This window comes from Sinocyclocheilus anshuiensis, unplaced genomic scaffold (assembly GCF_001515605.1).
Source record: "Sinocyclocheilus anshuiensis isolate Anshui unplaced genomic scaffold, SAMN03320099.WGS_v1.1 scaffold579, whole genome shotgun sequence".
Classification (NCBI taxonomy): domain Eukaryota; kingdom Metazoa; phylum Chordata; class Actinopteri; order Cypriniformes; family Cyprinidae; genus Sinocyclocheilus; species Sinocyclocheilus anshuiensis.
The window spans coordinates 2,398,068-2,411,295 of record NW_015551075.1 but is presented as its reverse complement, the minus strand read 5'-3'; the positions used below and the strand labels follow the sequence as shown (position 1 = coordinate 2,411,295).

General features: G+C 35.8%; 1 protein-coding gene across 1 annotated transcript in view; it reads right to left on the bottom strand.

Annotated features, from left to right (window-relative positions):
* Positions 1-10,531, bottom strand: part of arih1l (ariadne homolog, ubiquitin-conjugating enzyme E2 binding protein, 1 like) — a 14,109-nt gene extending 3,578 nt beyond the window's left edge. The window contains exons 1-11 of the mRNA XM_016452250.1: positions 10,110-10,531; positions 6,762-6,829; positions 6,454-6,598; positions 6,185-6,277; positions 4,386-4,441; positions 4,222-4,288; positions 3,026-3,132; positions 2,734-2,776; positions 2,513-2,584; positions 1,958-2,088; positions 1,812-1,869 (exon numbers count right to left, since the gene is read on the bottom strand). Of these exons, the coding sequence (XP_016307736.1) occupies positions 1,812-1,869; positions 1,958-2,088; positions 2,513-2,584; positions 2,734-2,776; positions 3,026-3,132; positions 4,222-4,288; positions 4,386-4,441; positions 6,185-6,277; positions 6,454-6,598; positions 6,762-6,829; positions 10,110-10,409 (1,140 nt within the window). The 5' untranslated portion in view covers positions 10,410-10,531. The remainder of the gene's footprint in view (positions 1-1,811; positions 1,870-1,957; positions 2,089-2,512; positions 2,585-2,733; positions 2,777-3,025; positions 3,133-4,221; positions 4,289-4,385; positions 4,442-6,184; positions 6,278-6,453; positions 6,599-6,761; positions 6,830-10,109) is intronic.
* Positions 10,532-13,228: the final 2,697 nt, after the last annotated feature.

Genomic DNA, 13,228 nt, shown 5'->3' with positions numbered 1-13,228 from the left:
AATTGTGTAAAATAAAAAAAAAAAAAAAAAAAAATCCACATTCGAATGCAAAAACGTTGCATTCGAATTTTAGGTCAGCTGTCAGGCAGCCTATCAGTGGCGCACGAAATGCTACGACGATGTAAGTGTCATTGCATTGTAATGTTTTTGTTAGTCTATCCAGTTGAACCCACTAGATGCGGCGCGGCTACGTTGTTCATACAGTATATTGCGGAAAACGAGAGCATCAGTGTGGAGAAGATGTTGTTTACGTCAAAACTGAAACCAAACCGTTCACACAGAAGAACGCATATTTATCACATTTTCTAGAGGGACATCTATCAGCATTGCACTCGCGTCTGGCACAAGAGAGCGGCATGTTTAGACAGCCATGTAAAATTAATGTAAGTTCAATTGAAGTTTAAATGAAGAAAGTAGCCTACTCTTTGTGATTGGTTTCCAGTCCTTTGTATTAAACTATACACACATGCATGGTGCTGTTTTTTTTCTTCTAATTGTTTAAGCAACTTTATTAATTACATATGGTTTATAAACATTATTTTAAACATTATGCACTTTTTTTTCAAAGATAGTCGTGTTATTTTATTACTTTTTGAAGAAACGTGCATAATATTTTGTGCGATGCGCCCTCTTGTGGCCTCAGGAGAGAAGCCAAAAGCTTTTCTTTACCCTAACTGAAATTATGCATTTTAAATTCGAATATAATTTGAATTTTGATCATTTTTAAGTACAAAATTCGAATGTTTGATAATATTTAAGTAGAAAATTCGAATTTAGTTTTTCAGTCATTTTTACAGCCCTACTACAGACCATGACATATTCATAGATCGATTACAAAACTAGACTGGACTATTGTAAAGCACTGCTAGCTGGTTGTCCTGCATCTTCCTTAGCAGGTCAAGAAAATATGATCTTATTACCCCAATTTTACATTCTCTGCACTGGCTACCTATTAAGTTCCGTATCAGTTACAAAATATTACTACTTACTTTTAAGGCCCTAAATGGTTTAGCTCCTGCGTACCTAACTAGTCTTCTACCACGCTACAATCCATCACGCTCCCTAAGGTCACACAACTCTGGACTCTTGATAGTTCCTAGGATAGCAAAGTCCACTAAAGGAGGTAGGGCTTTTTCACATTTGGCTCCCAAACTCTGGAATAGCCTTCCTGATAATTTTCAGGGTTCAGACACACTCTCTCTGTTTAAATCTAGATTAAAGACACATCTCTTTAGCCAAGCATTCACATAATGTATCTCATAACCCTGTACTTCAGTTACATCTGATCAAATGCAAATTAACATTCTTTTACTTGGGTTGAACACATTTTTTGGAACAGCAGCTATGCTAATTTTTCTCTACTTCTGCCACGGGACTGGCATCCCGTGGTAACTAGGAATTACACAAGCTTCAATCTGGATCCAGCCCTTACAAAGACCTGAGATGACCGAACACCTGAGAAGAGATGATGCCAACCCCTCAGAGGACCTCAGATGATGCCAACATACAAAACTACCAAATTTTGATCGCAACATATAATCATTGCTGTTAATAGTGTTCATCGTCTGTTTGATTACATGTCATTAACTAACTGCTTGATTTTTACCGTATATTTCTGCCATATGGACATCAACTTGAGATGTCCAACTCAACTCACCACTGATAAGCTATTACTAAATATAATGTAGAAACTTTAATTTTCTGTAAAGCTGCTTTGCAACGATTTGCACCGTGAAAAGCACTATACAAATAAACTTGAATTGAATTGAATGTGGATGACAGATGTTGGGTCAAATAATGACTTAAAGTACCTCTTGAGCATCTCTGGCTGCCTTGGCATCATCTTCATTGTAGCGATTGCAGTTGTACCTGTAATCAGTGTGATAGGTACATGCTAGTTCAATGTTCCACAAGTATATAAAAACATAAGCATTAATAAGAGGTGAAGCAGACTCACCAAGCAGAGCCGTGTGGTTCCCAAGGGCCGAGACAAACCCAGCAGAACTCTGCTTTACAACTCTGGTTTCGACACACCATGTGATTACAGCCACCATCTTTTTCAATGGTCACATGACATTTGGGACATTCCTAAGAAAAACAGGGATACCCAATTGAATTAAAGGAATATTTTGGGTTACACACTACTTTACTCTTTACTGAGCATCTGTGGCATGCTGCTGATTACACAAGAAAATAAACTTACCCTTCAGCTCATTTAAATTTAAGTATTGTATTGACCAAAATTCACTTTGCAAAGTGAAGATTTGAGAAATTTCTATATCTTCACTCTTTTGTCCTGCATCTCTGTTTGTTACTACAGTCAAATTAATGTAAATTAATTTGTTAAACAAATGGTCAGACCTGTTTAACAAAGTTCCTTTTCTCTCTGGACACAGTATGGGATTAAAGTAGTACAACTTTATCTTCATCACAATAAAATAAATAAATCAATAATAAAAGTGAACCGATTATCTTCATAGATCTCATCTGAATGTTTTTGGGTCCTTAGTACCTTGGTATTTGCTGCAATCCAGTTGGATGTTTCACTGTCATCATCACACTTCTTTATCCACTTCCTCAACCACTTGAAGAGTAGAAATATTATTAAAGAAAAGGAAAACCTCTCAGGACAAATCGAATCTAATAATATCACTATCAACAATGAAAATAATAAACTAAAATAAGTGCCTAATGCTAACATGACAATGAGTGCCTAATTAGATGCTAACATACCTTGCATTTTACAGGGTCATGCCAGTTCTCTCCACAATTGAAACTATTTTTTGAGAAAAAAACAAAACAAAAATAAATTAAAGGCCACAAATGAAAATACAGTCATTACTTACTCCCCCTCATGTCGTTCCAATGCAATATGCTGTTATTTTTTCTTGCATATTAAAAATAACCGCATACAGCCGACGTTGAGCCAATAATGACAGAACAAACTGCTTATACTAACAATTTATATTATTGCAGCATTAACATCCACTGAAGCTCTGCACTGCATTCTGCATCAGACTCTTACCAGAACTGTCTCCCGCATTTGCAGCGAACTGGTTTGGCATCAGGATACTGAACTTTGATCACATGGTGGCAGTCAGGAGCTGGACACCATCTCAACAGTCTGTTACACTGCAGAAAAGCAAGAGACAGCCAGTGAGAGAGACTACAAAACAGTTCACTGCAGACAGACTGTATTACATACACACCAATATTTACCTAAATGTCATATTCATGCCATTCTAAAGCTTAACCATAAAGAAATCAGATGAAATTTCTAGATTTAGCTTCATGTCAGAGTTTACAACCAGATCAGTTAGTATATTTTAAAATCTGTTCCGATTTAGAAAGTCGTGTAGTGTATTCCAGCCATTACCCTCAGGTTATCCAAGATGTAGAGGAGTTTGTTTCTTCATCAGAATAGATTTGGAGAAATTTAGCATTAAATCACTTGCTCACAGATGGATCCTCTGCAGTGAATGGGTGCCGTCAGAATGAGAGTCCAAACAGCTGATAAAAACATCACATGCTGCGTGTTTGTAATAAACGAATTAATCATTAAGGCATTTTAACTTTAAACCATCGCTTCTGGCCAAAATACAAGTCCCCAATCCATAATAATGGATCATTAATACTGCTGGTCAATTTTGGACTGTTTTCGCTTATAAACTGTGCTTGATATGTGTATATTACTCTCCTGATTCAGACAAAACAATTTTTTCACTGGAGAAAGCAATTTTATTGATAGAGTCATACTGTAGCAGGAAGCAACAGTTTAAAGTAAAAAACATCTTGATTAATTTGTTTCTTACAAACACTTTTCGCTTCACAATACGTTCATTGATGGATTGAAGTGGTGTGGATTATTGTGATGTTTTTATCAGCTGTTTGGACTCTCATTCTGATGGCACCCATTCACTGCAGAGGATCCATTGGTGAGCAAGTGATGTGATGCTAAATTTCTGCAAATCTGTTCTGATGAAGAAACAAACTCATCTACATCTTGGATGGCTTTAGAGTGAGTTAATTTTCACCAAATTTCCTTTAAATTATTAATAGATTTATTAAAAAAAAAATTATTGATTCTTTCCAAGTTAAAATTCTCAAATACTAACTGATTTGATATTTTGGTATTTGGTACCTTTATCCCAGCTTATTCATGGAAGCAAGCCAGTTGCATTTTAGACACAGTTTATGCAACAAAAATGAAGAACGTCTTACCTCTACAAAACTATTTGTGATTAAATGCTGATACTTCAACTTCACTTTAGAATCTGTGATCAGTCGCCTACAAAAGAACCCATGAAATATCTTTAAAAAATTATCTAAAAAAATACAGAGCAAAAATCTTAAAATAAACAAGTTAAATTACCCAAAGCACTTACATTACAGTGTTATCGTCAACCAAAATATCACAGTTGTGAGCAGGACATGAGATGGTCTGGAAAAACAAAAACAAAAGTAAATAGAGTTTCAAGTAGCAATTATCAAGGCCAAGCACTACAGAAGCAAGAAAGGCAGCAAGCATCAGGCCAACTGTAGCAATGAGTAATTGAAGTCATTTTTAAGATGATTTTAGTCAAAATTACTGAAAAATCATAAATACAACCACTAGTAATATGATTTAATGGCTTATCATTTTTGACCAATAGGTGGCGCTGTCATCAAATCGATATGATGTGTTCTGTGTGAGGCGACAATGTCACACACAAAGTTTGGTGTCAATACCAGCAGCTATCACTCTGCAGCTCTCATCTGGTTGCCCACTGACGCTAAGCAGGGTTGAGCCTGGTCAGTACCTGGATGGGAGACCTCCTGGGAAAACTAGGTTGCTGCTGGAAGAGGTGCTAGTGAGGCCAGCAGGGGGTACTCAACCTGTGGTCTGTGTGGGTCCTAGCGCCCCAGTATATTGACGGGGACACTATACTGTCAAAAAGCACCGTCCTTCAGATGAGACATTAAACTGTGGTCCTGACTCTCTGTAGTCATTAAAAATCCCAGGATGTCTTTCGAAAAGAGTAGAGGTGTGACCTCTGCATCCTGGCCAAATTTGCCCATTGCCCTCTGACCATCAAGGCCTCCTAATCATCCCCATATAATGATTGGCTTCATCACTGCCGTCGTATCATCCAGGCGGATGCTGCACACTGGTGGTGGATGAGGAGATCCCCCCTCATAATGCAAAGCGCTTAAGGGTTCTTAGAAAAGCGCTATATATAAATGTAATGAATTAATATGTCAAAGCTTTGCAGAGATACAGCCTCAGTTATTTTGGCATCATGCCTCAAATTTGTTGAGGTGCTATACAAAAATGGTTTTGTCTATTGACATGAGATGCGAAACTTTTTGTCAGCACAGTCTGGAGATGATCTGACTCGAATTTGGTGAAAATCAGACAAACGGTTTAGGAGGAGTTAGAAAAAGTAGGTTTTTAAAGAGAATCAAAATGGCGGACAGGAAGTTCGGCCAAATATGGCAAAATTGTTATCTATGTTCTTGGCATGACCTAAGAAATATTTTGAGACCTAATTTAATCAAGAGTTATTAGCATTTCATTATTAATGGCTAATAACTTCATATGAATGGTTTATCACTTTTGACCAATAGGTGGCACTGTTACCAAATTGATGTGACATGGCCAGTGTGAGGTGACACAATGCATGCTATTCTAGAACGGTTCAACTAATCTACTTGAATTCCATAATTTTTTGCCAGCATGGTCTGAAGATAATCTGAAAACCAGACAAACTGTCTACAGTAGGACAAGTAAAAAAAAAAAAAAAAAGTACGTTTTTCAAACTTTTCAAATCTTGACCCACAGAAATTGTAATTTTGGTGTCCATTTGACTTGGCATGAACCACAGAATCAGAGGGAAAAAGTCTAAAAGTTACTGTTCAAAAGTTATTAGCATAAACATGAGTGCAAATTTGAACTATTGGCGGCGCCAGAGGGTTTGAGATAGAGACTCCAAACTTACCGTGGCTAATGTTTAGACTGTCCTCTATCTGTGTGTCAAATTTCATACCTTTCCCACAAGCGGTTCTATGGGCTGCCATTGAGCGGAATAATAATAATAATAAGAACGCCAATGGATACAATAGGTGCTATCGTACCCTAATAACCAAAATTAAGTTGAGGATGCGATTGTAACATCAGATAGCAATGGGCTGAACAGGAACCCACCTGTCCCATGCCTTCCTCAATGATTTTGGAGGTTAAGTAGTCGCCCCAGCACTGCATGCAGAACTTGTGTCCACATTCAAGACCTGTGAAATACTAGGAAAGGAAAACACATTCCTACAGAATAAGTCATCAAGTTGTGCAAACTGAGTCACTTCAATGGACTTCAGTTTTGTTATCACAGTTTTGTTATCGCCTTTCTAAGGAACTGATGAAGATTTAGGAGCAGTAGTGAACAAGATGACATTTGGCTTTAACTGGGAGACACTGACCGAGTTTGGAAAGTTGAGATAGCAGATCTGGCAGGGCATATCCTGACTGGAGGAGCGTGTGCTCATTGGTCGCGTTTTGGGCTTTTTACTGGGGTTTATGACGTGGCACTCTGAAAACAACTTGTCCAGATTTCCATCAAAGTACCTGCAACACCATTTAAATGTTGCTCTTTCAAACAGCACACAGACCAATTGTAAATGTTTATTCATACTTCTTATCACAATGTCCTTTAACTGAGCTATGCAAATCTTTTATGGCAATGTTAAAATAAATAAATATAGTAAAATAAATACAGAAAATAACTTGCCTCTCCATGAGCTTCTCTTTGTCCCAGTTGAAGTGACTGAGGAGTATTCTAGTTATCGTAGCTGGATTCTGAAAAAGACACAACAACCAGTGACAGGTCCAGTTAAACCAAAGTCCCTTTCAATTAGGGCTGCACAATTAATCAAATTTCTAATCGCAATTACAATTATGGATGCCACAATTACGTAATCGTTCAAAGTGGCAATTAATCGTTCAAAGTTCACTTATGTTATTCTGCATGCTTAAGAATTTTTTTTTTCTTTCTACATGTTATCTTAAGGGTTTTTCCATTGTTTTAGTTTTAGTATAACATTATAATACCATTCATATTTTTACTTTTTTTATAATTTAAAGAAGAAACCAATCCGATGTATATTTGACATTTGAGGCTTAATACTATAGAAAAGCACTAAAGGTTTTTCAGTTAGTGTTTTCAGCTTGTTTATTTTCATATAAAAATACGGCAAGCAGTTGCATCAAACAATGGTATAAACATCATTCAATGTAAATTGTGATAATCGTAATCAATAATCGCAATTACAATTTCAAGGGAATAATTGACAATTATGATTTTTGTCATAATCGTGCAGCCCTACTTTCAATGAAAGTCTGTTTACTCTGCAGCCATATTGGCAATGCCTCTGGCAGCTATTTTGGGCATCCAAGTTTTATCTGACTGAATGGGGAAATCCTGAAATCTCAAAAACTGCTTGCCACATTCACATTAAAATATAGACATGAACTGTCCCATAAATGCTGTTTCTTATGCACATATAACATTTTTAAAAAATGACATTTCAGGTTGGTTTCTATAGCGATGACTTTACCAATTGGCGATTGGCTCTTTTATTTAGAAGACAGAAATGATTACGCCATATAGCATATTGCACCTTCTCACATTCATAAGTAATATGAGTGCATCATCTTTGCATATCTGAAGTCTCTGGTTAAATCTTGTTGCAGTTTATTTTGATATGATTTTGATATGATTAGCATTAATCTGGCAGACTTTTTGGACTTTTATAAAGGTCTTTTCTGTTGTGTTTATAAGGTACTAGGCTTATACAGTTGGCGCTTTTGAGGAAGAAATAATAGCTGGATCTATCAAATTTTAAGAGATTTTTAACAACAAATCACTGAAAGATATTAAGAGATATAAAGATTATAAAGAGTTTTGTTAGAGGAGCTTGGTTAGAAGAAACCCAGATTTATCTGCACTTATTACTCTTGATACAAAATTCCCCAGCATTCCTTGTACAGCATTTCACAGACAGTCTAGTTATTTTTTTTTACACACTGAAAAAATTGGTGTAGTTTTCACTCAGAAATTGCTAGCAATTTTTTTTAAAGACTTAACCCGCATTTTCTTGTCAAATTTACTCCAATAATCTTTGTTTTATTTACAAATTTGAAAAAATACTTTAAATATTTATACATTTTAATTTTAAATTATTTTTATTACTGTGGTATAATATATTTCACATAAACCACTAAACAGGCTATAAAAAAAACCCCCGCAGCTTTGCACAGATGGTATTTTCCTGTCTAAGTGGGTGGTTCTTGGGCAGGATAAGCTGCAAAGTGAAATAAACTGTTATATCAATCATCTGGCACGAGAAGATTAGGTTTTAACCACTTGACTTCTTACAAATTAAAAGTCTAAGCTATTTGTCTGTCAAGCTATTTACCATTCAAATGTAATGCTGACACTGAATGTGTGCCCATCCAAAGCACACATACAGGTGCATCTCAATAAATTAGAATGTCGTGGAAAAGTTCATTTATTTCAGTAATTCAACTCAAATTGTGAAACTCATGTATTAAATAAATTCAATGCACACAGACTGAAGTAGTTTAAGTCTTTGGTTCTTTTAATTGTGATGATTTTGGCTCACATTTAACAAAAACCCACCAATTCACTATCTCAACAAATTAGAATATGGTGACATGCCAATCAGCTAATCAACTCAAAACACCTGCAAAGGTTTCCTGAGCCTTCAAAATGGTCTCTCAGTTTGGTTCACTAGGCTACACAATCATGGGGAAGACTGCTGATCTGACAGTTGTCCAGAAGACAATCATTGACACCCTTCACAAGGAGGGTAAGCCACAAACATTCATTGCCAAAGAAGCTGGCTGTTCACAGAGGGCTGTATCCAAGCATGTTAACAGAAAGTTGAGTGGAAGGAAAAAGTGTGGAAGAAAAAGATGCACAACCAACTGAGAGAACCGCAGCCTTATGAGGATTGTCAAGCAAAATCGATTCAAGAATTTGAGTGAACTTCACAAGGAATGGACTGAGGCTGGGGTCAAGGCATTGTGGATTGAATTGATTTAATACACGAGTTTCACAATTTGAGTTGAATTACTGAAATAAATGAACTTTTCCACGACATTCTAATTTATTGAGATGCACCTGTATGAATAATTTCACTAATATACACACTTTTTTTGATTACTGTCCCACTATTAAGACTTTAACAGCTCAACTTATGGAGGATATAAGAAATCAAGGAAGACTGTCTAGTATTATGAAGATTGATTTGGTGACCCACAACGCTAATACTTTGAGGTTTTCCATAAGCTAAACAAATCGAGTATCTTAACTTCATGCATGCTTGACATGTTGAATTTTGTATAACAATATGTTTGCCAACAACTAATACAGATTCATGTAGCAGCTTTCTTTTCCCATGTACAAATTAAAGCTCATGAAGTCTTCCCATATTCCTGATCTAAACACTCACAAAATACACAACAGACACCCACGGTTCAAATACACATTTATAATTTTTCTCCAAAGTTTTCTAATCTTCACTAAAGCTGCAATGCTAGTTTGCTTGATAGATTTGCTTTTGTTGAGCTGAGATGTTGTCAACCCAGAAAAGTAACTTCAGAGGGTTTTGTGCTTGTGTTTGGAGAACCAAACATGTTTCATGCTTAAAAAACGGTCAAATTTTAAACAAATGTGAAATGTAGCATTAGCTGCAGTGACAGCGCTAAACTTAAGTCTGCAACCAAAAACATAAAACACAGTAACACACTGCCATCTGACTCGCTTTTATGAATGATACGTTTAGATATCATTCACGAAAGCTGTCAAATAAAGTTCAGTCTCTGTAAACTGGGTCGCGCTTGCAGAACTAGCTATATCTAGCTGACAAAAAAAATCACTTAAATAACACCAAAACACAAGGCACCAAAACACAAACATTAAAAAACCCATAAGATTAACAAATAAACTTTTTATTTCGCATCATTCGTCCTGTCCTATCAGTTAGCCACTAATGCTAAATGCTAACAGCGCCAGTTCTCCATATAAACAAACTTCCAGAAACGGTTTATCTACCTGTATGACCTCGTTGACCTCCCTGATGCACTCCACCATGTGCTGGAGGATCTGCTCGGTGGTCAGCACCTCGAAGCGGTAGTCCTCATCATCATGGCCGGGCCCCAGGCCGCCGCCGCTGCTAGTGTCAACGCAGTCGTCGGGCTCTCCTCCGGCCACGGCGGGGTCCAGCAGCTCCACCTCGCCCAGGTCCTCATCCTCGGCCTCCTCTTCCCCGCTGTCCTCGCTGCACTCCTCCTCCTCTTCCTCCTCCTCCTCTTCATCATCAAACTCATAGTTATAGCCCTCGTCCGAGTCCATGGCTCAGTGTTGTAGGGTGAATGTGATGAAGTGTGTGTATGTAAGTGTGTTGCTGTTTGACCTGCGCTTTACTGACTGAGCGGATCCTTATTACAGACCCGCCGCGTGACTGCTACGTCACTCTCTACGGTCACCCAACACAGACAACATCCTCACATTTAAATATAGAGAATATTATTCTGTAATAAAGGCCATTCCCACAGGTTTATTGATGTTAATGAGAAGCCATATGTTGTCCCTTAACACTTGCAGAATTGAACCCGTTCTTAATTTAAATGGGGTGGACATTAACAGTAAAAAAATGCACAAATAAATTTATTAGAAATCTATTTTATGAAAAGAGATCTATTAAGCCTAGAGGGAATTTTTTTTGTCTTCCAGAGATTATTTGGAAAAAAAGCTTGGCTTCTTCCCTTTCGGTTTTGTATATCTAACAAACTTCGGGAAATACATCTGAAAGTACTTCATAATATTTATGTTAGTAACTATACTTTATCAAAAATGTATGGATATTGATGAAAAATTTTGTTCAGCTCAGCCAGAAAGAATTCTACATCTTTTTTTTTTTTTTTTGAATGTTACCATTCCAAAAAATTCTGGGAAGATTTATCTATATATATTCAACAGAAATCTGGTTATAATTGTGAATTAACATCCAAAGATGTTATCTTATATTTTGAATCAAAAAATGCATCTGTCAATTTTATGATGAATCTAATGATTTTATTTGGTAAATTTCATATTCATAAAAGTAAAAGAAATAGTTCTAAACCCTGTTTGAAGGTCTTTATGACTGATTTTCATTTGTATTTTGAGTCTCTCCAATGTATTGATAACAAAAAAATGTAGAGATACAATTTTATTCGCTAAAGAGTTGAAGTTACTTGAAAATTTAACGGGTATATGCTGTCTTTTTTTTTCTTTAAGTATTATTATTGATTTTTATTTATTTATTTTTTTCTATGTAATGTAAACCCATTCCTTTAATTGTGTTATCTTTTTGGATGTCTTGTTAAAGTTGTAAATGTTGCATGTTATGTCTTTAATGTCTAATAAAAAAATTTAAAAAAATAAAAAATAAAAATAAACATCCTCACATACTGATATTTTATCTACCCTGTTAACTGATCACAAAGCAATACGAATCCATGTTGATTTACTGCCAATGTCGTCTTCTAAAATGTATAATTCCTATTGGAAACTGAATAGCTCTGTACTTAAGCATGAAACCGTTACTCTTAATGTAAAGGAATTAATTAACTTATTTTGGACTAAAGCCAAAGCAGAACGGGTTTATGGCAAACATTGGGAGTTGCTTAAATTTGAATTGGGCAAGTTTTTCAGAAGTTACTGTAGTAAAATTGCTAAACTCAAAAGAGCACAAGAAGAGAACATAATTTCCACCATTGCATACCTATCATCCAAATGCACTGATAGCTTATCTGTGGAGGAAAGTAATAGTCTTTTCGAGCATCAGCACAAATTGGATGAACTTTATAAATTAAAAGCTGAAGGTGCTTTTGTAAGGTCCAGAAGACGCTGGCTTGAAGAAGGAGAACAAAATACGGCTTACTTTTTTAGGTTGGAAAAATCTCTAACTAAAAATAATATTCATCAGTTGAAAATCGGTAACTCTATCTCTGAAGACACAAAAGAAATGGCCAAACATGTTCTGAATTCTATAAGAATCTTTATAGCAGTCAATTCTGTTATGACAGCACTATATCCTTTATGGACTCTACACTGTAAAAAATGACCGTGAATTTAACGGTAAAAGACTGTAAAAATGCTACAGTAAAAACCTGTTAAATGGTTAACGGTAAATTCCCCTACTATATACGGTGAAAAACTGTATTGGACATTACATGTATTGGACATTAATTTTACGGTAGTATACCGTTTTTGGAAGTGAAAAAGACCGTATAACACAGTAAAGAACCGTAAATTTACATTCCCAGAATTCCCTGCATTACATTTCAAATTTGATGTTTTTTTGTTGAAATAACTATGTTTCTTCTTAGTTTTTTCTTATCAGTTTTGTATATTAGGGTTGTGTGTTATACCTAATGTTGTTAAATGAATGTTTATTGCATTATTTCAGTTTCATGTGTGTTACCATGATGGTGTTTGGTGTTTGTGTGAATGACACTGTGCACCTTCTATATATGTATTATTTAAAAGCTGCTTGTGATGGGCTTTGGTTCATCATGTGACTTTCTCATCACCACCTGCATTTGGTGGTTATCAGTGTATTACAAAGGTGCAAAACAGATTTCAGTACTTCAATAGGTTGGTATATTAACATTATATCAGTTAATGAAAATACGGTATTTAACTGAAAATTTAAGTTAAAATTGTAAAACCTAAAACGTTGCTACCGTATTTTTTACGGTAAAATTCCGGCAACCACAGCTGCCGGTTTTTTACCGTAAATTTTACGGAATTTTTTTTACAGTGTATAGACAATATTAATTATATTAGTGCTCCTGACAAAGCTTTTTGTGATCGTCCCATCACATTAGCTGAGGTCCTTGAATCAATCAAATATTTAAAAGTTAATAAAGCGCCAGGCATAGACGGCCTTACTTCGGAATTTTACCAAAAATTTGCAAAAGATTTGGCCCCTTTTTTGTTAGAAGTTATATATGAAAGCATTAGGGTGGAATCTCTCCCACCTACCCTAACTCAAAGTTTAATAACTCTCATCCCCAAGCCTAAAAAACGACTTATTACTAATAGACAATTGGCGTCCAATCAGTCTTTTAAATTGTGATTATAAATTTATTGCTACAATCGTTGCAAAACGTTTTTAAAAAAAG